At 38.0% G+C, this 22,454-nt stretch overlaps 3 protein-coding genes across 4 annotated transcripts; 1 reads left to right on the top strand and 2 right to left on the bottom strand.

Annotated features, from left to right (window-relative positions):
* Positions 1-25: 25 nt before the first annotated feature.
* gghl (gamma-glutamyl hydrolase like) lies at positions 26-5,814 on the bottom strand. 2 transcript variants are annotated; one of them, XM_088426997.1, is made up of 9 exons: positions 4,475-5,814; positions 3,219-3,333; positions 3,074-3,124; positions 2,923-3,007; positions 2,453-2,591; positions 1,254-1,360; positions 1,084-1,177; positions 729-866; positions 26-485 (listed from the first exon to the last, which is right to left on the bottom strand). In XM_088426997.1, the coding sequence occupies exons 1-9, from the start codon at positions 4,584-4,586 to the stop codon at positions 367-369; spliced, it is 960 nt and encodes a 319-aa protein (XP_088283123.1). In that variant the 5' UTR covers positions 4,587-5,814; the 3' UTR covers positions 26-366. The 2 variants fall into 2 exon arrangements, with proteins under 2 accessions (XP_088283123.1, XP_088283131.1); XM_088427005.1 differs by lacking the exon at positions 4,475-5,814 and adding an exon at positions 4,027-4,459.
* Positions 5,815-5,957: 143 nt separating this feature from the next.
* On the bottom strand, positions 5,958-10,143 carry nmrk1 (nicotinamide riboside kinase 1). Its single transcript, XM_088427017.1, has 8 exons — positions 9,964-10,143; positions 8,813-8,903; positions 8,674-8,722; positions 8,303-8,471; positions 7,364-7,435; positions 7,170-7,276; positions 6,982-7,065; positions 5,958-6,892 (listed from the first exon to the last, which is right to left on the bottom strand). The coding sequence occupies exons 1-8, from the start codon at positions 9,990-9,992 to the stop codon at positions 6,882-6,884; spliced, it is 612 nt and encodes a 203-aa protein (XP_088283143.1). The 5' UTR covers positions 9,993-10,143; the 3' UTR covers positions 5,958-6,881.
* A 393-nt stretch (positions 10,144-10,536) lies between these two features.
* ostf1 (osteoclast stimulating factor 1) lies at positions 10,537-20,659 on the top strand. The gene is made up of 10 exons (XM_088416041.1): positions 10,537-10,681; positions 16,807-16,853; positions 17,398-17,448; positions 18,526-18,589; positions 18,663-18,716; positions 18,789-18,896; positions 19,414-19,463; positions 19,545-19,623; positions 19,785-19,883; positions 19,975-20,659. The coding sequence occupies exons 1-10, from the start codon at positions 10,648-10,650 to the stop codon at positions 20,031-20,033; spliced, it is 645 nt and encodes a 214-aa protein (XP_088272167.1). The 5' UTR covers positions 10,537-10,647; the 3' UTR covers positions 20,034-20,659.
* Positions 20,660-22,454: the final 1,795 nt, after the last annotated feature.

Below are 22,454 nucleotides of genomic sequence, written 5' to 3' on the forward strand. Positions count from 1 at the left end.
AAGAAACAAACAGAATAGAGAGAAATTTTGTCAAGCTGGCTATTTTATTTTAGTACAAACCTGGACAATTTATTGATGATAATGAGTTACGATATGAATGTGGGTCATTTTGTCCTGCTTATGAAAGTCTTGTAAGAAATTTTATAAGATCTATAAAATATTTCTTAAAAAGACAAATCTCAAAAACGTTGTTTTTTTCACGAATACCTGGAATAGTAAATAAAACAATAATTATTTACAAAGACATATCAAGAAATGACCTCTGTAGGTTCTGTTTGACTGACTTGAGCATCCAAGGAGTAAGAAAAACTTAAATCAAACTAGTTTGAGAACACGTGACTGTACTATTCTCTTCTACCATGCTTTTCAGAAGAAATAGATCTGCTCATAACCACTGATGTTTCCCACAAATATGGGTGTGTAGCTGTATATCAGCATCAAGCCCTCCTCTTTAGGGTCATCAAACTTGTGTAAACTTCTCCTCCCTGCAAAAAAAAAAAAAAAAAAAAAGCAGAAATGTGATGCATGTGATTTAGGCGCGATCACTCTTTACCCCTGTTGAAAAAAAACGTAGACTACATATGATTTCGAACTTTGGTTCAGAAAACATTCACACCAAATATCTCATCAATAAAAACCTAGCTCACAATATACTACCATAATGTGTTCACACACACAAAAAAAAACAAGGCAAAGGTTTTAGTTGTGTGACACTATTAAGGACTGACCTTCGTTGACGAAAAACTGGGCAAGGAGTGACGACAGCTGGACAGCATGAGGAGAGTGAGGAAAGCTCAGTGTGCTGGCCCATTGAAAACTGTTCACCTCTGGGTGCCACTGCACCCCATAGAAGGGGTATCTCTTGCCTGCAATTACAATGAACAATATCCACATACTGTATCAAGAGCTTTACATTGACCACAAAACACACACACACAGTCAGCCCGCTCCACACTAAATCCATATAAGCAAGCATTTATGGAATTATCTATTTATTGTAGGGCACAAAGAAGAGAGCCCTCCTAATTCTCTCAACACTGTCTCTGTCATGTATCTGGGGAAGATAATTCCTTTTTCATAAACCTTCAATAGTTGAGACGAAGTGTACTTCATTTTCACCAACATTTGTAGAGATCACGGAGAAGAAGTCCAGCAATTCTTTGTTTTGCTTGAAGGCCTGGAGACAGCATAGTTTATTAAGGACGCTGAAGTGGAAGAGTGTGCTTTTTAACAGCTATAAAGTTTTGGCCTACTTTCACAGTGAGTCCGTAGTGGTGAAAATGTCCAGCGAGAGGTTCTCTTTGCAAAGCTTCCATCAGCTCCTGAGGGAATCCCTCAAACATGCGACTAGAGAAGGCGGCTGTAAGAAACAATTAGAAGACTCATCATTAACTTGGCTTTTTTTTTTAGATGCTGTTAGTATTGCAGAGTCGCATGGCATTGTTCTGACGAGTGTTTTGTATAGGCATCTTTGGCTACATTACATAATCCACGACAGCCAAACACCCATCACACGTCATGCATGTGTTCTGGTAGCCTGTTGTCACGCTTTTTACACACGGTAATTATCAACATACAATGCACCGCTGACAAAACCATTCAGCGTCTATGTGCTGAGGCAATGCAATGACACCAGAAAGTTGGTTTTATTCTAGAAAAAAAGAAGATTTGATAGCCACTTTGACCTTACACGTGGTATGAACTCAAACACTGTGCTTAAGAAATAATTCACTTAAAATGAAGGCCACATATAAGCTAAGTAAGAATTGCACAGCAACAATGTTTATACAGGCCTATAAACAACCTTTAAACATGAAACAAAAATGTATTGCTGTTAAAAGTTAAATAGTACCGAACTGCATTTTGGCAGTGATTTTCACACACCACTTGATGGAGTCTACATATCATTAGTGGTACCCATAGCACACTTTGAGAGTCGAAATGCCTATCACTCGCATTTTAAAGGGACAGGGCGTAATATTTAGACCGTTTTTCATTAAAAAAAAAAAGAATATATTAAGAATATATTAATATTATATTATATTACTTGCAAATGAATGTGTTCTTAATGACCAACAGTATGTTTTAAATGTAATCATAGGTCTAGTTATCATTAAATTATATTACATGGCGGGTGGCACTTCTCCAGAGGCGGCCATGTTTGTTATAGCTAGAGAGCGCCACCTGTTGTCCGTAATGAAAAACTTTAAGAAACCTATTAGAAAAATAATTTGTGGGCAAAATGTTCATACATTTAAATTATGTTTGTGATTGAGACAAATTTGCAATCATTACAAGACCAACTAACAAAAATGTAAGACAATGTAGCTATTTGGATTGACCCATGGATAAACAATCATTCACACTCCAATCCACACCAATATCATCAATGACCCTAACACACAACCCAGAGCCAAGATTCCAACCTCATACAAGAAACAATTCAACAAACCTTGCGTTAAATTGAGAGGCAAGGCCACATTCTCAGCGGTGGCATCGGTCAACAGGTTGTGGCCGGACACCAGGACTGTGAGGAGCTGCATGCCCAAGCACGTACCCCATATTGGGAAGTGATCTCCTGCTGCATTGGCCTGATATGACCACATTTCACAAATGTCATTTTCAAAAAGGTGCAAAAAAAGATTAACTGATTTTTTTCCTGAATCGATAAACTGTACCTTAAGTAAGTTTTGCTCTTGGTATAACATTTCAGCGCAAAAGTAACAATTAGTTCGTAACGGTAATAAGTTACAATATAAAGCAAATTTGCTCTTTTTCTTCAACAAGTTTCAGCCTTTATAAATACAATAACATCCAATTTGGATTGACCTTGTCAGATCGGCTTTTATTTATCTGCCTTTATTTTGTTACCTACCACTGCTAAATATAACAGAAAATAATGCTTCCAATAGGCTTACTAACCTTCAGCGCTAGCTGATAAAATATCTTTGACACCCTAGCAAAGTCAGACTTGTCAAGATCGGAGGCTCCACCGATGAGTAGGAGACTGAAACACAAATCGCTAATGAGAGCATGGACTGGATGACTGGTCATGTAATTAATGCTTGCATACCCGTTTATCCTGCTAAAGATGTTTTCATACTCTGCACTAGTAAGTGTCAGTCTGCGTGAGTGAAGTTGAAAAAAAAAACAACAAACAAACACTTAATGAGAGGTTTGGATTTTTTGGTTAATGACTTCAAATGTCCACAACTGACTTGATGGGCATCACTCTACTGCCCGCAGACTCAATGTACTTGACATAGGAGGCAGGTATGTACGTACTCCCATATTGTTTCATCACTTGATCAGAAACGATCTGAGTCAAAATACCTGCAAGGACACATGAAAATCAACACAATAAAATTCAACAACTTTTCACTTTGTACTGGATAGTTACAATTATCGAACATTTTCAATCTGAATTCCATTTCTCTAAATCTTGTCAATTATTATGACAATGTAATTTCAATCATTTTTTTTAAACTCGATTTTTACATTTTGATTCAGTTTTTTAAATTGTTAGCATTTAAGTTTCAACTGCTTTTGTTTATAATCTTCAAGTACTGTGATTTTCATTGCAGTTGTATGAAAACACAAATTAAGTTAAGGCTTATAGTTTAGAGTTTGATTTTCAAAAGAAATAAATTCAAAATCTTTTCATCTTTATTTGAAAATCCCTTTTGACATTTTTAGACTTTAAACAGCAAAAAAAAAAAACTTTTTTCAGCTTTAAATTTCCAATTAAATTGATCAAATTTTGAGCTTTAAAATCTCGGTTAAGCAACTTCATTCTGTTTATTTTTACACTGAAAACACTTGGTTCACATATTTGAAGCAAAAGTAAAAGTCAGGATATCATATTTGATTGCTTTTAAAACTGGAATAAGCGTTTACACTGATTCTATTAAAATCGTGAGTTATGTATCAACCTGGTTGCATCTGATGACATGACAGACGACTTTGCTCTTTAGCCAACCGGCGTAGTTTGTTTTAACAGCACACACACACACACAAATTGCTTACCATGAGAATCAAGTGCAAAGAGCAAAATAAGAAGGCGCTAACCTCAAACTCACGCTGCACACTTCATTATCATGTGTAGCCGACAGCGCCCCTTGTGACGAACAAGCGTGTTACATTAACAAGCGGTCAAACAATAACTTAACTGTCTCTTTCCCAAATATTTTGGTTTGAAATTCTAATTGAAGTTACCTTTTATAAATGCATTTCTTCAGTATTTAAATCAAGATGAGCGTTGCTAAAAGCAAACATTATTGGCCTCTGCAGCAACGGGAAGTGACACAGGCACCCATGAGATAAGCTTCACCAGAAACAGAGAACAATGAGTACAGTAACAAGTAGATATTTTATCACATTAATCTTCCGACTAAATTACTATATCTTCTGACATAAAGTCATCTTTTGGGTCATGCAGACACATTTCAATCATCGCCTGTTATATTGTACTTACCAATAACAGGTCTCTCATTCACAAAATTCAGTTTGTGCCCAATCAGCTTGGCCTGGTGAGAACTGAAACCTCCGCAAACAAAAAGGACACAGAGGAAATAGCACGATCGCATTTTGAAGCCCGAACTGATTACATTCAAATGAATCAATATGCTTGCAGAAAATTTAAGTGGGAGCGGTATAAAGGGAGAGTTTACATTAACTTGTGTTGCATGAGGAAGTGAAGTGAGTGAGCATGTGACTCATCACGTGAACAAATCAACTGACAAGTGTGGACTTTTTAAGAGGAGGAATATGTTCCTAGAATAGAATACCTTTATTGGCATTGGGCAGTTGGTATGCAGCTAAATTGGGAAAGCTGCTCCGATTGGCGGCTATCAAATGAACAATAGAATAAATATTATAGAATAAAAAGCATAGTTTATCAGAGTGCAATTGAAATTTTCAGCGTGTACTGTATATGTTATTTTCAGGGTGTCTACAAAGCAGGGGTGCTCAATGTGTCATTCATTTCCAATCACTGTGTGTGTGATTGATTTCAGCACAGCACCATGTTGCTCACAGGAACCTGCTCACTCTGGGAACCAAAGATTATCAAGTTTGTTGAGTGCTGCCGTGACTATGCTTCAGGGGAGAACTTCAAAATAAAAGCAAACCAATGCCGTTCCTGTAACTTGTGCCATAGGTAGTTTATTTTGAAGGATAAGCTAACTTCCTCACAACATTTGACGTTGACTACGATACCGTGGAGTGATTGGCAGTGTATCATTCCATACATGTGGGTTAACCTGTGGATTCCACAACTGTGCCCACAGGTGGAGTTTTTCCTCTACTATGTTACTTTCCTAGACTTTGCGTGAAGTAGAATGAGGCAAAACGGAGCATTTTTACCGCTGTGCGCCACCATGGAATGGAATAAGCCAAATCCTGGCCAATCTTGGTGCTATCCATCTTCTGCATGAAAAATCAAGCCATTACAAGCACAAGAAGTTTGATGTTGCGGAAGTAAAAATAGGCGTGTGAGTGACATTGGCGCACGATCATACAGGGCAACTCTAAAATCTCGCCTTGTGGATGACGGCCGTGCATGAGACGTAACGCATCCGTGGCAGCCCACAAATATTTGTGTCATTATTCCATGATCATAATTTCCATCCATCCATTATCTTGACCACTTATTCTTACGAGGCTCCCGGAATTACGGGCTCATTAAAATGTGTTCAATAAATTAATTTTTACAATAATCCAGATGGTTTTCCCCATGCTGTTGTCAGATTTATGGAGAAAAAAAATATGCAGACATGTAGTACACACGCCGTGGAGCACAGAATGTCTGCCGGTGGCTGGCTAATCCACCAAAATCATGTACTGCAGAATAGAACACCTTTTAACATTTAGTCTAGTGTTTGTAGCCAAATTAGCAGTTCCGCCACATCCACTGTGTGAAGCGTAGTCAGTCCAACAAAATCACAAACACGCTAAGGTAGACTTACACGAGCGCAGTATAATTTCCAAAAAAATTCATATTTAAAAATAAAACTGTAACAGCAAGAAAAGACATCACCTTACAACAATAGAGTTGTAATCCTACAAGAATACATTCATAATTTTACAGGAACAAGTTGTTCCTATGAGGAAGAAGTAGAAAATCGCTAAACAGGAATAAAGTCGCAATGTTACAAGGCAGTTCATTCCTTCACATCCAATTTACCTCAGTAGAGAGATATGAGTATTTTTTTGTTGTTGAAAAATAAAATAGCACTTGTTCATGTTTACTTAAAAAACATACAATAATGTAAAAAACAATTCAAATGTAAAAGTTTTGCTTTCTGCAACTTGGCCACCTGGGGCCAGTATAAGACACAAATGAGTAAAGAATGTACAGTACACACGTTCACTGAAAGATCTACTTCTTAAAGAGCTGTCCAACTGCAATTTTCAAAGCATATTGAATGTATCTTTGCTTTATGTTCAGATTGACAGTAAACTTGTGGCACAAACAGCTTGTTGGGTCACTTATATTTCAAGGCACCGTTATATTCTGACTTGGTTTCTCATAATATCGATTTTAATCTTGTGACTTTAATCTCGTAAATTAATTAATTCTTTGTCGTTTTACTGTTTTTCCTCCCCCTTTTCAACGTGGCCTTAGAAGTTCATGAAATAAAACACAGTCATGAAAAATATGCAACTCAAATTGTAGGCAATGTTCGAATAAAACTCCTCTGCAGCTTACCCAGCCTGTATTGTCAAGTGAGCTAGTGTTTGTTTTTTGTAAACATCTAGAGATGTAAACATGTTGTCACATATACTGTTAATGCATTAGTTTGGTCTTTTTTTTAGTACTTAAACGATGACTCGGGTCTTCCAATTCATTAGGAGCAGAGGAAATAAGAGACACACCATTTTCAGTCCTTCTCTGTAAATAACGAAAGAAATGCTTTATGTTTGAATACATATATTTGATCATTTTAACCATTCCATGTATATAATTTATAGCCAACCTACCTCTAAGCACATTTATTTCCTGAGTAACATCTTGATACACATAGGCCAGCAGCTCTTCCTTTGACTTCAATCCATCCAAAATTGCTGAAAGATAAACACAAATTAACTGTAGATGTGTTCCTTGCACAAGACATTCACCCATCCACTCAAAAAAAATACAGTCTTGTAATATCATAAACAAGACACACAGATTCCAGTTGCCATCCTCTCCATTTCTCGGCGGTTCTTCAGGTACATGGGCCATACGTGTCCGTCAAAGTAGCCTGGTGGGTCAGGCGGCTTGTATACCCTTGAACTTTCACAAAAGCAAAGTATGTACATGTGTTGACATGTTGTCCAACATATCAAACAAGAAAAGGATGTGAAGAAAAAAAACACTTGCCTTCGTCTTTCTTTGCAGACGTCATACGATATTTCCATGAAGTATCGTTTGTTCATCAGCTCATTCAACAGTCTGCAAACAAAGGGCCGAATGTTTATTTAAGCCGTTGAACGTTTCAGCATTCGAGAAGTCTATGGTTTCAGCACGTTTTGCACAACTTGCTGGTTCTCCAACAAGGAGCTTGATGGTAAAATTCACAAACATTGATCGGACGGCGGTAATTATAGCTAATGAAAACTAAAAACATACCTAAGACTAAAATGACACAATACTAAATAAAACACATTTAAACAACCATGATTATATTAAGTTAAAGTTGCATTCAAACGTGAAGAAGAGGTCAAACTACCAGAAGTGGGAAGTCAGTCAGCACTGACCAAGTTGCACAGCTCGACAGCACTGATGGACTGTCCGTCAGCCCGTCACCTACGCATGCCCGTTTTGCCGACGGACCAACGAATGATGGGATAAGAGCTGATAAGAGCATTCTGGGATGTGTTTCCACAGGAAGGAGGTCACTCTTTCAAGTAACCAATGGGTTCACAAAAATTTAAAAGCTTTCTTTGATTGGCTCTTGGTCAGGACATGCAAGATAGAAGTTTTTCAATTTCCTAATTAAAGGTTTTTGTTTTGTTTTTTTTCAGTACATTCAATCTCCGCAATACTTTGTTTTACTTGTAGTGTATGTGGCAGGTGAAGTTTAGACACATTTAAAGCATGATAATGCCTCTTAGTGGCCATGATTGCTAACTGCAATTGAGGTTGGTGGGGGCGGTGGTACGATGATAACAATTTTCAACGTGAAAAAAAACAGCGGATTGTTGATGACGCAAGGGGGGGGGGGGCACTGACGACTGACGATTGTCAAAACAGCAAAAAATTGTAAATTGTCCACCTCTGCGAATTACTTTCCAAAGTCAGTCAAAATTGGTCCATAACCTATGATTGAATATCAGGAAACCTTCCAGGATTAGCACAAACACATCGTTGTCTGATGACATCATCCTCTCCACAGTCCACGGTCCCGTTTTCATCAAGAAAGCTTGCGGATCTTTTCGCCAGTCATCAACCCAACTCATCATGCTGTCCATGTCAAGAGCATCCAGCGCTAGATGGGTCACACAGAAATGCGTTCAAAGGGTGTTTATCATTTTCATGACTGCTTGCTCAAAATTCAGTGAAGCCTGTCAAAGCAGAACCTGAATTTTCTGAGAAAATATGCCTCAAATCTCAGCAAATCTCATGGCGGTTGAAATAAATAAATTCACAGGAATATTTTCTTTCTTTGAAATCAGAACAACTATCCTTACTGTCATACTGCTTGAAGCCATTACCGTCCACTGGCACCACCGAATCATCCTGAATAAACGACAGAGTATTTAGTAGAGTTTTTAGTAACCAAAATCGACAATGATAGATTTTGGATTCCCCACCCTTGAATGAGTCTACCTTAAAAAATGAATCTTGGGCAATGATACAACTGTTGGGTATCTTCTCCTGTAAACTTCTGGAAAGAGTAGTCTTTCCTCCATTGGTCATTCTTCAAGTAGAAGAGCAAATAACATACATTTCAAGTATCATGGGTGCATTATAATCACAATTGATGGTCTGTTTATGTTATATAGATTATAAAGGCATTATAAAGACATTTGTTGCCACATTTTTGCTTCATTTCAATAGACATGTTTTGCGCCTTCTTGTATGTGTACCATAGCCCCCTGAGGGCACTAAAATACAGAAATACGGATGGATATACTGTACATAGAGGCAGTCAAAGCTCTTTCATACACTATCGTATTAGTTCTTCTTATCAGAAGATCAATAATATACTGTATGTCTGTGAGTATTGTTTGATTTTCTGTCTAAAAATGTTGCTTCACTGTTTGTGGTCAAATATTCTTCAAATATTCTATAGTCTTATTTGCCTCTATCTGAAAATGTGTGTCACCCCTGCTATCCAAGCCAAAAGGTAAGTAGAACTATATTGCACTTTGTTGAAGAGGGAAAATAGCATTATCTTCTGATTGGAATTGCTTATTTGAGTTTATAGCAAAGTTGACAATACATTTTTAGGGGTCTACTTTGTTATGTTTGGTGATGTGCCTATGTGCCACATGCACACAATTCAGTGTACAATTCAAAACTGCTGCCTCACTGTGTTCAGCTTCTATTTGTAGAAACAAGCAGTTGATGTAGCATGCAATAGCTGTTGGGGATTCAGTAATATATGAGCAGAAAAATAAAGTTGCTGACTTGAATGACAGAAGGTTTATATACTGTAAATGTTCACTTTTGAAGAAATTATTTCACAGACAGGTTATTTAGATTTGTTATTGTTATTTAGAGAATTGTAGAACAAAAAAGCAGAATATGCGTACTTGAAATGTTCCCCAAGATACTGAATTAGTTGGTATGCAAGCACCATATGTTTGTCACAAGCCATGAGTGCCTATTGAGCCCATCTTACTGTGTGTTTGTGTTGCTTGCTTTCAGTCTCAACATCACTCTCCATTTGTATCATTTTTTCTTCTGTTTGCGACATGTTTATTTCTAGTAAAAGAGACAAATATGCAGAAAAAAATGGTAGCACTTTTACTTACCCACCCACTCCCACAATTAGTGTCTTCATATCCGCTTACGAAGATCGTTCAGGGAGGCTCGCAATTGCTAGCTAAGCTAGCATGTAAATCAACAGTTCATAAAAAAAACATGCGCAATTTGCAACGCTGCGTGTGAGGTGCGCAGCTCCAACTTGATTTCATGGCGAGCTCGCATTCATTCAAAACTTCCGCTTTCGGACTATGTAAGACGCGTGACGTCACTGTAGAGGAACGCATGAAAAACATTTAAACAATAAACAAATAAATTGTTATTTGAACCGCTTATTCTCACTACAGGGTCGCGAGCGTATATGATACAAAAATGATTAAAAAAAGATATTTAAAATAAATAAGAATATATATATATATATATATATATATATATATATATATATATATATATATATATATATATATATATATATATATATATATATATATATATATATATATATATATATATATATATATATATATAGTTTAATAAAAATCAAGCTGAAAAATGATATCAATTTTAACTAATTCAATTTAAAATTTTGTTTTTGCGCATGTGCAGAGCATCACTTCCGCGTAACCCGAGGCGCCCACGACTTCCTTAAAGGGAGTGACTGTCCTGTTTAGCGAACTTTTCAGTCTTAATTCCGAACGCGGTGCTTAGTTTGCGTTCGACTTCTACCCTCGCCAATGTCCAAGCCTCCTCCCAAGCCGGCCAAGCCAGGTATGTGAATTATTATGTTTGTTCGAATGTAGCCGAAACTACTTTAGAACACATTGCTAGCGTCTTTCGACGCGTTTTGGTGGGCGGTCGAAAATAGTTTCGAGAAAAAACACTACAGTATATTTTTATGTTCTTTTGAGTCTGTATCCAAAAGATAGCCCCAAAGTCTGCTTGTGGGCAATGAAGGAAGGTCGTAAAAGGGACGAAATAAGTGATGCAGCTTTTGAGTCGAATAGTCTCTGACTTCCCTATTTACCCCAGTTCTGTAGGTGAGTGTGTTGCGTTTGAGGTTACAGGTCAAAGACTGACGACAATCATAGAGTCTGTGAGCACCCCCAGTCACACCCGTCATCCTTGCCCGGTTAGAACATTTTAGCAAATATAAGATGCGTGTACAAGCAATGCGCGTCAAATGTGTGTACCAGCTGATTTATTTATCGCTGCGAATGCTTAATGTCACAATAAAGCATACTTTGGGTACTAGCAATATGGCGGAAATGTACTCCGTTCCATAGTGCTTGAAATTCACAAACACATGGACAAAAAATAAACACCAGATAGCTGCAATAATACAGCAAGAGAAGTGGGATTGAGTCATACGTGTAAGTTATAATTTTAGCTTCAAGAACTTCAAGCTTCTATCAAGTTACTTTGGGAAAATTTAAGTCACCTCAACTACATTTCTAGCAAGTCGAGTCAAATCATCGTTTGGGTCACAAGTCAGGTCAAGTTTGATCACAATATGTTCAAATGTTAGCTGCTTTGCACTATTTTTACTCGGGTTAGTGATATGTATTAACTGACTCACAATCGTATTTTTAATGCTGTCTACGCATTGTCATTTGTTTTATACTCGTTTAACTATGTCACAGACACTTATTTTCACGCATGCCTTCACGATTGTTGTGTTACCTAGCATAGTAGTTGTAAATTCTTCAACTTAGACCATGGGCGCTAGAGGCGAAGCCCAGGGGGCGTGGCCGGGGGGCGTGGATACAGATTTAGGTATACCTATACAATTTTCATAGATAATAATCTTATTGATGGTCAGCGTGGGCGAGGGGCACATTTTTTTTCTCTTTCTTGGGGGGGCTTTGCAAAATATAATTGAGAATTACATTGGTGTAATGCAATCAAATGCCCATCCCATTTCATAGTGTAACTATAGCCATTGCCTGATCTATAACTGTTCATTTTAGACCGCTCGACAAGAAATATGCAACATATAAAGCGCTAATGTTACTTATCTAGGCTTTGTAGTTCAGAGGGAATCATTTCTTGGATGGCCACTGATGGAAAATGCCTTCATGAAGTCATTTGGATAGGGACTTGCATGTGTGTAGAGGACATTGCTTAAGGATGTTCGCCATGCGTATATTTTATGTTGTTTGATTGAACTAGCAATTGAAGGAGCATTCCCTCGTGTGCTTTTTTTTTTTTTTTGCTTGTCTAGTTTTCATCTAAAGCCTTTTAGTCATTATTTTATGGTCACAGATGTCTTCTGACAGAACATATTTTTTGTGTACTTCTCAAAGCAACAGTTTTGAATGCTTTGATTTGTACTCTTGTTTATATGTTCATGTTTGCAAAACAGAAAAAGCTCATTGGTTTTTAACATTCTTATTTCCCAAGCATGGAGTTGACATCACGAAACATTTGGGGGCATTGTGTCCTTGAAAACAACGTGCTAGACTGTTGATAAAAGTCGATCAAGGTCTCAGACACATTAGTTGTGCAATATTAAAAACCATCCATAATAATGATAATAATGCACTTCACATTACTATTATCGTGACCAAAATCATTATCTTTATTGTTATCACAATAATGCTATAAAAGTAAACAAAAACACACGACCTGGGTTGAATGACTGTACCGCTCACTCATTCACACATAAAACTACCTGCACATTGATTGACGCTTGATATACAGGACTGGCAGGGTTTTTTTTTTTTTTTTCATTTGTTGCACATATGTTTGAAGCATAGCCATTAGCAGAGGAGAGATTTGAAGCCGCCAGACCTGTACGAGGGCGCCGCAATCGTAGATGAAAGACTCGTGAAGAATAAATCACACATGTTGCTTTATTTCATGGGTTTGTTTTTAAATATTCTTTGGAGATGGACCGATATAACCACAAAGCACAGGATGTGCTCAAGAAGTCCTTTTTACACTTACATGACAGTACCAGAATGTTCGAAGTTAGCACACATCTACGTTTGTAAAGTTAATGGTAGATTTATGATGGCTACAATTTGATCGTGCACCCAAATAATTAGCTTTACATTATTTTACATACAAAAATGAGTAGTTTTCCCAAGGACTCATCTCAAATAAAAATAACCACCATGTCTATCCTAAACACTATAGGAATTAAGAGCCTGCCTACAGTATTTTCAAGATAAAAAGGAGTAAATGATACAATAACAAATTCATAATTTTTATAGGGAAAAAAAGTTGTACTGTTATGAGACGTTTGTCGGCATAAGTCATAAATATACTCCAAGTAGTCTTTGCATCTTGGTGTCGAGTCAACTAATGACACTCTTTTTGCCCTAAAAAGTAAAAATTTTGAATGCCTGAAGACACATGTCACATTTAAGTGATGGTGAATCACAGTCTGATAGCTTTTAATGGCAGATTTAATCAGAGCTTTTAATTGGCCCAAGGATAGGAAGTTGGTTTAATATGTTTGATTGCTGTGCCCCATAGGTAGGTATGCAGTTTTAACAATGATACAACATCATTTATTGCAAACATTTGCAGGCTCTCAAGCTGCAGTACTCCAAATTAAGACTTTGTGTATTAAATTGTGCAGGTGTACCTAACGTAACGGTGCAGTACTTGTGTTTTAGACGAGAGCATGTGTGTTTCAGACAGATACCAAAAAGGGCCTGTACCATGCAAATTCAATGTCTTGAAGTTTGTATTCATCGTTGAATTCTTGTTTATTAACAAAAACACTGATTAAGTTGTGATTTCAGTCACACGACCCTGAGCATTCCTTGCTCGCTGGTTCGCACTCAGTACCAGCTCCGGCAGATGAGTGCAAATGACAGTGCTCACTTTGTTCCGTCTTAAAGTTGGTACCAGCCATGCAAACTTACCACACGCTCACACTCTTCTAGTAGTTTGCGGCACTCTCGAACAATGTAATGAAAGGGTTACAGCAACTGTACGGTGAGAGGCAAGGTTTAAGGGAGCCAGGGATTTACTTTCAGCTTAGAAATATAGCAATACACCAACATAACTCATTTTTCATATAGAAAATGGTGCAAAGATTGAATGAAATCATGCACATACCAAAACATGAACTGTATAAAGTTTAAAAGAGCATGATATAAACCCTTCAAGAGCACCAATTATCTTGGGCACACACAGTTTGCATGAAGAGCAGCGTGATGGGGCCTGTGCTGTATGTGTTGAGAGAACTGTACGTGACCAGGCCTGTGGAGTGTGCGAAAGTGAACTGAGCCATTCAGGCAGCCTGAAACACTGCTGCAGTTGTCAGCTTAAACACATACTCGCCACATATGCACTCCAAGCTGCATGTAATATTTTCTATTAGTTGCAGACGAAGTTATTTGAGCTCTTGCGTAATAAACATCCAGTGTCATCTAAAGTCTGCAGCTGCCCCCCCCCCCCCCTCCGTCTGTCTGTCTACATAAGTGTATCTGTGGCTGAATTGTGTTTCTTTGCCACATCTTCGGTCCTCCGTATACACGTTCGTGAAAACAACAGCGAAGCAATTAGGGACGTGCGTATCCGGAGTGACTCAACTCCGGAACTCAAGGCCGAATTTTTGCTATTATAACACCTCTGCATTAATAAACAAGTGTATGGAAGTAAAAGTTCTATATTACTGGGCCTCCTCAGCCCCTCACCCCCTTCCTTAGAGTACATATTTGGAATGAGTGACTTATCTTTATGATGTATTTATGTGGAATGCAAGATCAGTGTAAACCCATCAATGCTTTCTTTTCTTGATGGCTATTTTGTTTTCTAGTTATCAGAGCATTTTGCTGTAGAGCAGTGCTTCTCAAATAGTGGAGCCGGCCTCCTTGGGGGGGTGCGAGGTGGTGCCAGGAGGTGCGCGGATGTCCCCAGGGAAAAGCCTTTGTTTTTGTTATGTGAAGTGTAACTGCAGTAAAATAAGTTTTAAAGATCCAGGCACTTTGATGTACTTGGACAATTTTTTTTCTGTTTTAGATTAAGCTGTAACCTGTATAAACGCTCTTTAAAATAATGAACAGTTGAATGTTCTATTGCTTTTTTCTTTTGTTAAGGGGCGGGGGCTTGACAAAATATAATTGAGAAACACTGCTGTAGAGTAATCATGAACCACAGTCTTTAAGTAATATCAAACTCAACTAGGGCTTCCACTTTTGAAATATTTTAGAGTAACTTATTTTATTCCATTAAACCATTTCTTCCTGATTTGCCGTTCATTAACCAGTTTTGTCTGTGTTTGTTTTTTTTTTTTTGGGGGGGGGGTGTATTGTTTAGTAGTTAAAAAAAATTGTGCAGGACTATCATTAACATTTATAAATCATTTGATGGTTGATTCAGTAACTCTACAAAATTGACCAAAATATTAAGTTTTACTTTTCAAAGTAAAAACAGTAATTTGTAGATGCCTAATTTTGATTCAAGGAAGTGGTAACGAAGTGAGAGCTTAAGAAATAAGAATCTTTAATGTTGAGAGGCTGAAGTTCTGACTATCTGGACGGTTTTAGGTCTGTAAAGCCGTGATTCCTAAAATGTATTGAGCAAAGGCACGTATTTGAACTGTGAAAAATCCCAAGGCACATCACCAAATAAAAATGTCACACAAAAGTGGATAAACATGTAAATCAATGCTTTTTTTACTTCCATCTAACAGAATATAATTTTCTGTACAGTATATCCTCATAGAACGCACCCTTAATTTGAGGTTATTTTTCATGTTATCATGTAGAGGATGCACCAACAATTTGGCACCAGTGTAAAAGCGGTATTAAAACCGAATATCATCTTTGTAAATTCTTCATATTTTATTAGTATGTTCCTATCTGTAAATTATATATTTATTACAGGTTAAGTGAGTTTTAGATTTCCCACATTGAGCAGTCAGTGAACGCAGCGCCAGTGTCACATTGAATGCGCTCGAAACAACGCCGCTGGAGTTAATTTATGCCATAAAAACCCGGAGTTGCTCAGCATTCGTATTCTACCAAGTTTATTTATGATTGTGTGTAAATACCAAAAGATAGCAATGAATAACCGGGTCAAGTGGAATGCCTTTCTGTGTTCTCTAACCCGTGCATACAGCTGTATACCTTGCCACTCTTAATTGAATCAGCTGGGGACATCATAACTTTTGCATGATCCACTCCGTTTTAGTAATATTCCTCTGTGTGTGTGAGTGTGTGTGTGTGTGTGTGTGTGTGCGTGTGTGCGTGCGTGCGTGCGTGCGTGTGTGTGTGTGTGAGGTCAAGGATGGACTCGGATGTTGGTTCATTCTGCTTGTTTTTTTTTGTTTTTTTTTTTTTACTGAAAATAAGGCTGTAATAACCTCTGCTAACACAAGCTGCCATTAGCTGCAACAGGCACTGTTTGCTAACAGCCAATTGACGTTCACCCTCTAGCTTGTCCCATTGCGGTAATTATTGTAAACAAGAATACGGCCGATATAAAAATGTACATCTGTGCGTCAAAACTTGGCTTATGTGGCTGACACATTAATCTTTCTCAAAGGCCAAAAGTATTGGTGCGTCCTGTAGACTGTAATTTAAAAGATTAGATTTTAAAGGGAAAGTGTGTAAGATTTAGACCGTTTGCTGCAGGAGCTGCATTTACCATTCTCCGTAGCTGTAACAAACATGGAGAAGTGCCACCCTCCATGTAATATTATTTAATGATAACTAGACCTATGATTATATTTAAAACATACTGTTGTCATGAAGAACACGTTCATTTGCAAGTTTTTTTAAGTTTACAATCATTTCTTCCCTTTTTAGAACGGTTTAAATCTTACACACTGTCCCTTTAAGTTACAAATCTATAATAACTTGCATTAGCCATTAAAGACGCAATCCACACGAGTCCACACCTGTTGTGCTCAGTTTGATGTATTTTATTTGCAGGCCAAGTCAAGGTGTTCAGAGCAGAGTTCACCTTTGAACCCAGATCGGTAAGCGCATCTCTTTGTTTTTCACTCCTGGTGGCTACATCACCAAACTGCCAAATGAGTTTTTTTTTTTTTTTTGTTTTAATGGAAGTCTAAAGTTTTGTTTTTGTTGGTTTTTAGTGGAGGATATTAGTTTTTCCAAAAGTTGGTACCACTGTCAAGATGTTAGTATATCTGGTGGGCGGATGGCGTGTGCCACAAAATTGAAGTTCATTGAATATCACTCTATTGGATTTTGAACACCTTTTAGGGCTCATTTTTGTTTGTTTGTTTTGTTATGTGTTTTTTTTTTTTTTTTTTTTTTGCTTTCATTGAAACTCATTCCAAAACATGTTTTAAAAGCATGTGAGACATTTGCATTTTAGGAACATGTAAATTCGTTGTAAAAATTGTGTAAACCCCCCCCCAAAAAAAAAGTTCCTACAGGAAAAATAGTTTAGAAAACACAAAAAAATTGAGAGGAATATGATTTATATGATATGATATGCATTCAAGTTGTAACAAACAAGCTGACAATTGAACTGTGGCCCCTTGTTATATGTTGCAGCCCGATGAGCTTTACTTTGAAGAAGGAGACATCCTCTACATCTCTGACACGGTAAGACAGACATACACTCTTTATTTAGCTAGAATTTGGGCCTCCCCCTTTACACACACACACACACACACACACGCACACGCACACACACAAAATCAATCATTTGCTGCTTCCTAAATCTGTATGTGTATGTATGTATGTATATACTATGTGTGTGTGTGTGGATGGATATATATATATATATATATATATATATATATATATATATATATATATATATATATATATATACACACACACACACACAGTAATCCCTTGTTTATCGCGGGGGTTACGTTCCAAAAACACGCGCAAAGTGAAATCTGTGAAGTAGCCAACTTTATTTTTCTTAATTATTTCACAATGCAATGCTAAACTTTTGAATAAAATCAAAACCTGTTTTAAAGCCCCAAATTTGTTTAAAACAATCATTTTAATATAGTAATACAAAGTTGGAAACATTGTCACTCACGTATTTGACAGTCCCAGCTATGCCTCTTCGTCATGAACCCGCACATTGTTATGAGTAGTAGATTGAGCTCTTTCTTTTTCCGAGCAAGATTTTTATAAACGGATATGCCCGGACATCGAATTAAAGTGAAGCCTCTTATATCTTAACAATATACTTGAAATTTCAATTTATTGCAAAAGAAATTTAGGTAAAAGTCAAGATTTCCAAAGCTGCGCATTTCTCCATTGCTGTCTGTGTCTACATAGTGTGCGTGTTTGCTCTCGGCACGCCTACGAGTCACGTGATCGGCTCCCAGAGACCAAGCTGTCAATCGATGTGCTTACTAGCACGTTCGCACACGGCAGTTAGAGGAGAGACACCGGAGAGGCGAAAGCAAGCTTTTGGATCCTCTTGCCTTTTGTAATGAAATGACAAGTGAAAATCAGTGGATACAGCGTCAATATTTTATTTCAAGACAACAGTAAAGCCCCTGAGCCAATCAGGATTCAGAGCACAATGCGCTGTAAAAAATATCCGCGCTGTAAAAAATCCGTGAAGCGGCGAACCCGTGCAAGAGGAACCGTGATACAGCGAGAGATTACTGTGTACATTTTGTTTTTCCCGCAACGTCTTCCTTTTGTCCTCAGAGCGACAATAACTGGTGGAAAGGAACATGCAGAGGCAGAACAGGCCTTATTCCACGCAACTATGGTAAATGGAAAAAAAAACATTAAAAAGCTTCCATCTGTGACTCTAAAGTCTAAACACTTGCTGTCCCTTTTAGTGACAGAGCGCGCCGAGTCTGTTGATCACCCGATGCATGAAGCAGCCAAACGAGGTGTGGTGCCCTCTAAGCTACATCCTTTGTTTCCAATTATTTGAACTGTTCCGTGTGGACATATTCACTCAGGAAACCTCTCCTGGTTGAGGGAATGTGTGGAGAACAGGGTGGGAATCAACGGCTTGGACAAGGCGGGAAACACTGCCCTCTACTGGGCATGTCACGGAGGACATAAAGGTACTGTTAGAGCAGTTCTGTTTAATTATCCTCCATCCATTTTCTATTGTCGCTTATCCTCACGAGGATCGCTGGCTTGCCCGGTGCCTATCCGAGCTGTCTACAGACGGTAGGCGGGGGGCGCCCCGAACAAGCTTCCAGACAATCGGACACCGACATAAACAACCATTCACACTCGCAACTTCATCCAAGGGCAATTTGGAGTGTCCACTACACCTATTGTGTATGTTTTTGGAGTGTGGGAGGAAGAACCCACGTGGCAAACTCCAACACAGGAAGGCCGGAGCCAGCTGGAGTGTAACTCTGACTCTGAACTGTGAGGCAGACATGCTAACCACTCTTTCCCCAAGCTGCCCTACTTTGTCCTCGAGAAGGACTGAGTTAGAGTGCTTGAGCCTTAGGAAAAAAATAGCAAACTCCCTTTAGAGCGCAACGACAATGAGCTCACTCACAAAGGACACAGGATATTTTCACTTTGTTGTACCTGTGAGTTGTTTGATTCTCTCGCTCTTCCTAGATGTGGTGGAGCTTCTGCTCAGCCAATCCAGCGTGGAACTCAACCAGCAGGTGAGGATAAGTTACGAATAACTATGGAAAGCAACATTTAAAAGTTAGGAAGTGCAATTAAATAAAAGATGTGTGTCATAGAATAAGCTTGGGGACACTGCTCTTCATGCTGCGGCTTGGAAGGGTTACTCTGACATTGTGGCCATGTTGCTGAACAAAGGTGAGCATTTACACCCGCTTATTATTCTATTTGGAGTAAGGTATTTTACGTGTTTCTCCAAATGCATTTTTCTTATATTTAATGCATTTTTTGGTTGCGTTTTATGGCTGCTGTCACAGTATGTAAAATGTGTGCTTTCTGTTGTGTTTTTATGTTTCCAGATGCGCGGACAGACATCCGGAACAACGAGAACAAGCTGGCGCTGGAGATGGCCACCAATGCGCAGTGCGCCTCGTTGCTCAAGAAGAAGCTGCCCAGCAGTAAGTCCAGAGCCTCAGTGTTTCCTAACCTCCAAATAAAAGCCTAAAACAACAAAAAGAAGCAAACACAATTCATCTTTTGTTTCTTTAGCTATCACCCGCTCGCACAGCAACGCGGAGGAGTATTTGGACGACTCTGATTCGGACTGAGGACAAGCAGCCCGCGGAGGTTTAATCATCGACTAAAAAATGGACCCTGTCGTCTTGCTCCTCGTCGGTGTTTCTGAAACTATTTTGAATCAAGCCCTCAGCGTCACAGCAGTGCAAATTAAAACCTGAAGGTAATTAATTTGTCTCAAGTGTTGTTGCACAAAAGGGACCAAATACACAGAAACACATTGATTCCATACAACTGCTGATGGTGTTTGGAGACTTTGATTTGTATGTATGAGCACAGATTTTTCTTGTATTTGCTCTTTAGTCAAATAAATAAAAGCGTAATTCCACACATGCGTAAATATCTAACAATAATAAGCGCTTTTCGTTTTGAAATGGCACAAAATTGACTTTTTTTTTTAAAACAAAATAAAAAGTCACTTTTGTGTTTGCCAATTTAAAATATAAGAATGATACACAGATTCAAAGTACTCTCCCATTTATGGGAGGAGCAAAGTGTTGCTGCTCTTAGAAAAATGTTTTGTGATTGGAGAAAAAAAAAAAGTGCCTTTTGTATGTGGAACAGACTGAGTGTCTTGGTGGCTGTGAATCTTACGAAACACAAACTTTGTTTCTACTTGCTTCTTATATCTGCAATTAAAAGTTTTAACTTAAAACTTTGTAGGCCGAAGTTTCATCTTCTGTATGTTTTTATTTCTTCCAACATACAAACTCCAGACAGGAAGGCCAGTTGGAAATCTGGTCCCTTTAACAGTGAGGCAGACGTGCTTACGACGAGCCGTTGTGGGCAGCTATTACAGCCTCAAGTCTTTTTCGTATAAGCCGTCGTTGGGTAATAGGTAAATCTTGAACCGGTTGCCATGATGTCAGAAGAGAAGCGTTCAAACGGCATGAGAAAAACTTCAAGTTGGTCCTGATCTGTACATGTAAGCTTTAAGGATTTAGGACAAGTTCTTGAAAAGACCTTTTATTACAAAGTCAGCAAGTTGAAGACATTCCAGAGAAGGCAGAAAAATGTATGGACTTTCATGAGGGACTTCTGCTACAACAGATTTTTTTTTTTTTTTTTTTAAACTTTTATAACCACTTTTGGTGAAAAAAATCTCACTTTTGGTGAACGATCTTTTTCTAGTCCAGAACTTCTCTTCTCAACTTAAAAGGCTCATTTTACAATGCTTTTGAGTTAAACTCCCGCCCCCAAATTTTAATTCAGTATTTGAAGTCATTTGGGGGGAATATCATTTGAGGAATGATTTCATTTTTGGGTAAACCACATAATACTTATTGAACGTTTTAAGGCACGTTCGCTTGTGCAGTAAGGCCTTCAAAACCATTCTAGCATGGTTGTCATGGAGATTTTAAGGGAGTCACATTTGTCCAAAAAAACAAAGCGATTGCTCAAATCATGAAATGATTCAGTAGACCCCTCCCCAACAGCGAAAAATCCAAACCCTAAAGTGTTTTAGAAAATGAAGGTTTTAGGCCCACTTGACACCAACAGAAATGAAATCACTTTTTGACTAAATGTGTATAGTCAACACTTCATTTTTCACTTGATCTTGTCATATCCCAAAATGTTCAACATGTTTTCACAACAACAATCGATTGAGAGAAAAAAAAATAGGATCTGAAATGCGTGTACAAGAATCCCTTTCTTCGTATCGTGTAGCAGTCTTGGAGCAGGAGACAAAAACAATGAAGCTGTGAATAATAAGAGGATATGCGGGGTTCTGCTTGCTCAGCCCGTTACCATGGAAACGCCACACTGGCTCACTGCTGATGTCATCAATGTCTGATTTGTTGATTTAATGGACATGTCCATAATATGTAGTCATATCCAAATATGTTCGTGATCATATATGGCGGACATGACTACACTAAGTACATTAGGATATGGACCTACCATATGTCGGCATCACCATATTTGAGCAAGTCTACTTATGGACATGACCACATGATATGGAAAATAGGACATGAATCTTGGATATCTGGTCATAGTTTCATCAGATTAGTGCTTCTCAAATAGTGGATGAGCCAAGGGAAAGGGTTTTGTTATTCTCATGTCATGAAATGTAACGGCAATAAAAATAAGAATTTTCATCTTTTTTTTTTCTTAGTTTCAGGCACTTTGATGCACATGGTTATTTTTTTTCTGTTTTAGACTAAGCTGTAACTCGTATAAACGCTGTAAAAAATAAAAGTTGATTTCTATTGCTCTTTTTTAGTTAAGTTTAAAAAGAATACAGTTTTAGGTATACTTATACATTTTTTTTATAAATGATAATCTTCTTTATAGTCAGTGCGTTGGTTGGGGGGTGCGCAAAAGTTGTCTCTTTACTGGGGGGCTTGGCCAAATACAATTGAGAAGCATTGCAATAGATGGATGTTAGCACATACGTGAACAAGTCTTCATACATATGACCATTTATACATTATTCAGTAGTATGGGCATTA

The sequence above is a fragment of the Hippichthys cyanospilos genome, chromosome 1, assembly GCF_059441005.1.
Source record: "Hippichthys cyanospilos isolate Australia breed blue-spotted pipefish chromosome 1, RoL_Hcya_1.0, whole genome shotgun sequence".
Classification (NCBI taxonomy): domain Eukaryota; kingdom Metazoa; phylum Chordata; class Actinopteri; order Syngnathiformes; family Syngnathidae; genus Hippichthys; species Hippichthys cyanospilos.

What these genes read in the sequence shown, in the direction of transcription:
- gghl (XM_088426997.1), bottom strand. Translation starts at nt 4,586, where the DNA reads ATGCGATCGTGCTATTTCCTCTGTGTCCTTTTTGTTTGCGGAGGTTTC. An exon ending in TTTATCAGCTAGCGCTGAAG is followed by an intron (nt 2,592 to 2,922) that starts GTTAGTAAGCCT and finishes TGGTCATATCAG; the next exon opens with GCCAATGCAGCAGGAGATCA. An exon ending in CTTCGTCTCAACTATTGAAG is followed by an intron (nt 867 to 1,083) that starts GTTTATGAAAAA and finishes TTGTAATTGCAG; the next exon opens with GCAAGAGATACCCCTTCTAT.
- nmrk1 (XM_088427017.1), bottom strand. Translation starts at nt 9,992, where the DNA reads ATGAAGACACTAATTGTGGGAGTGGGTGG. An exon ending in TTCCTGATATTCAATCATAG is followed by an intron (nt 7,436 to 8,302) that starts GTTATGGACCAA and finishes CTTTGTTTGCAG; the next exon opens with ACTGTTGAATGAGCTGATGA. An exon ending in GAGGATGGCAACTGGAATCT is followed by an intron (nt 7,066 to 7,169) that starts GTGTGTCTTGTT and finishes TTTATCTTTCAG; the next exon opens with CAATTTTGGATGGATTGAAG.
- ostf1 (XM_088416041.1), top strand. Translation starts at nt 10,648, where the DNA reads ATGTCCAAGCCTCCTCCCAAGCCGGCCAAGCCAG. An exon ending in TCCTCTACATCTCTGACACG is followed by an intron (nt 17,449 to 18,525) that starts GTAAGACAGACA and finishes TTTTGTCCTCAG; the next exon opens with AGCGACAATAACTGGTGGAA. An exon ending in GGCCATGTTGCTGAACAAAG is followed by an intron (nt 19,624 to 19,784) that starts GTGAGCATTTAC and finishes TTATGTTTCCAG; the next exon opens with ATGCGCGGACAGACATCCGG.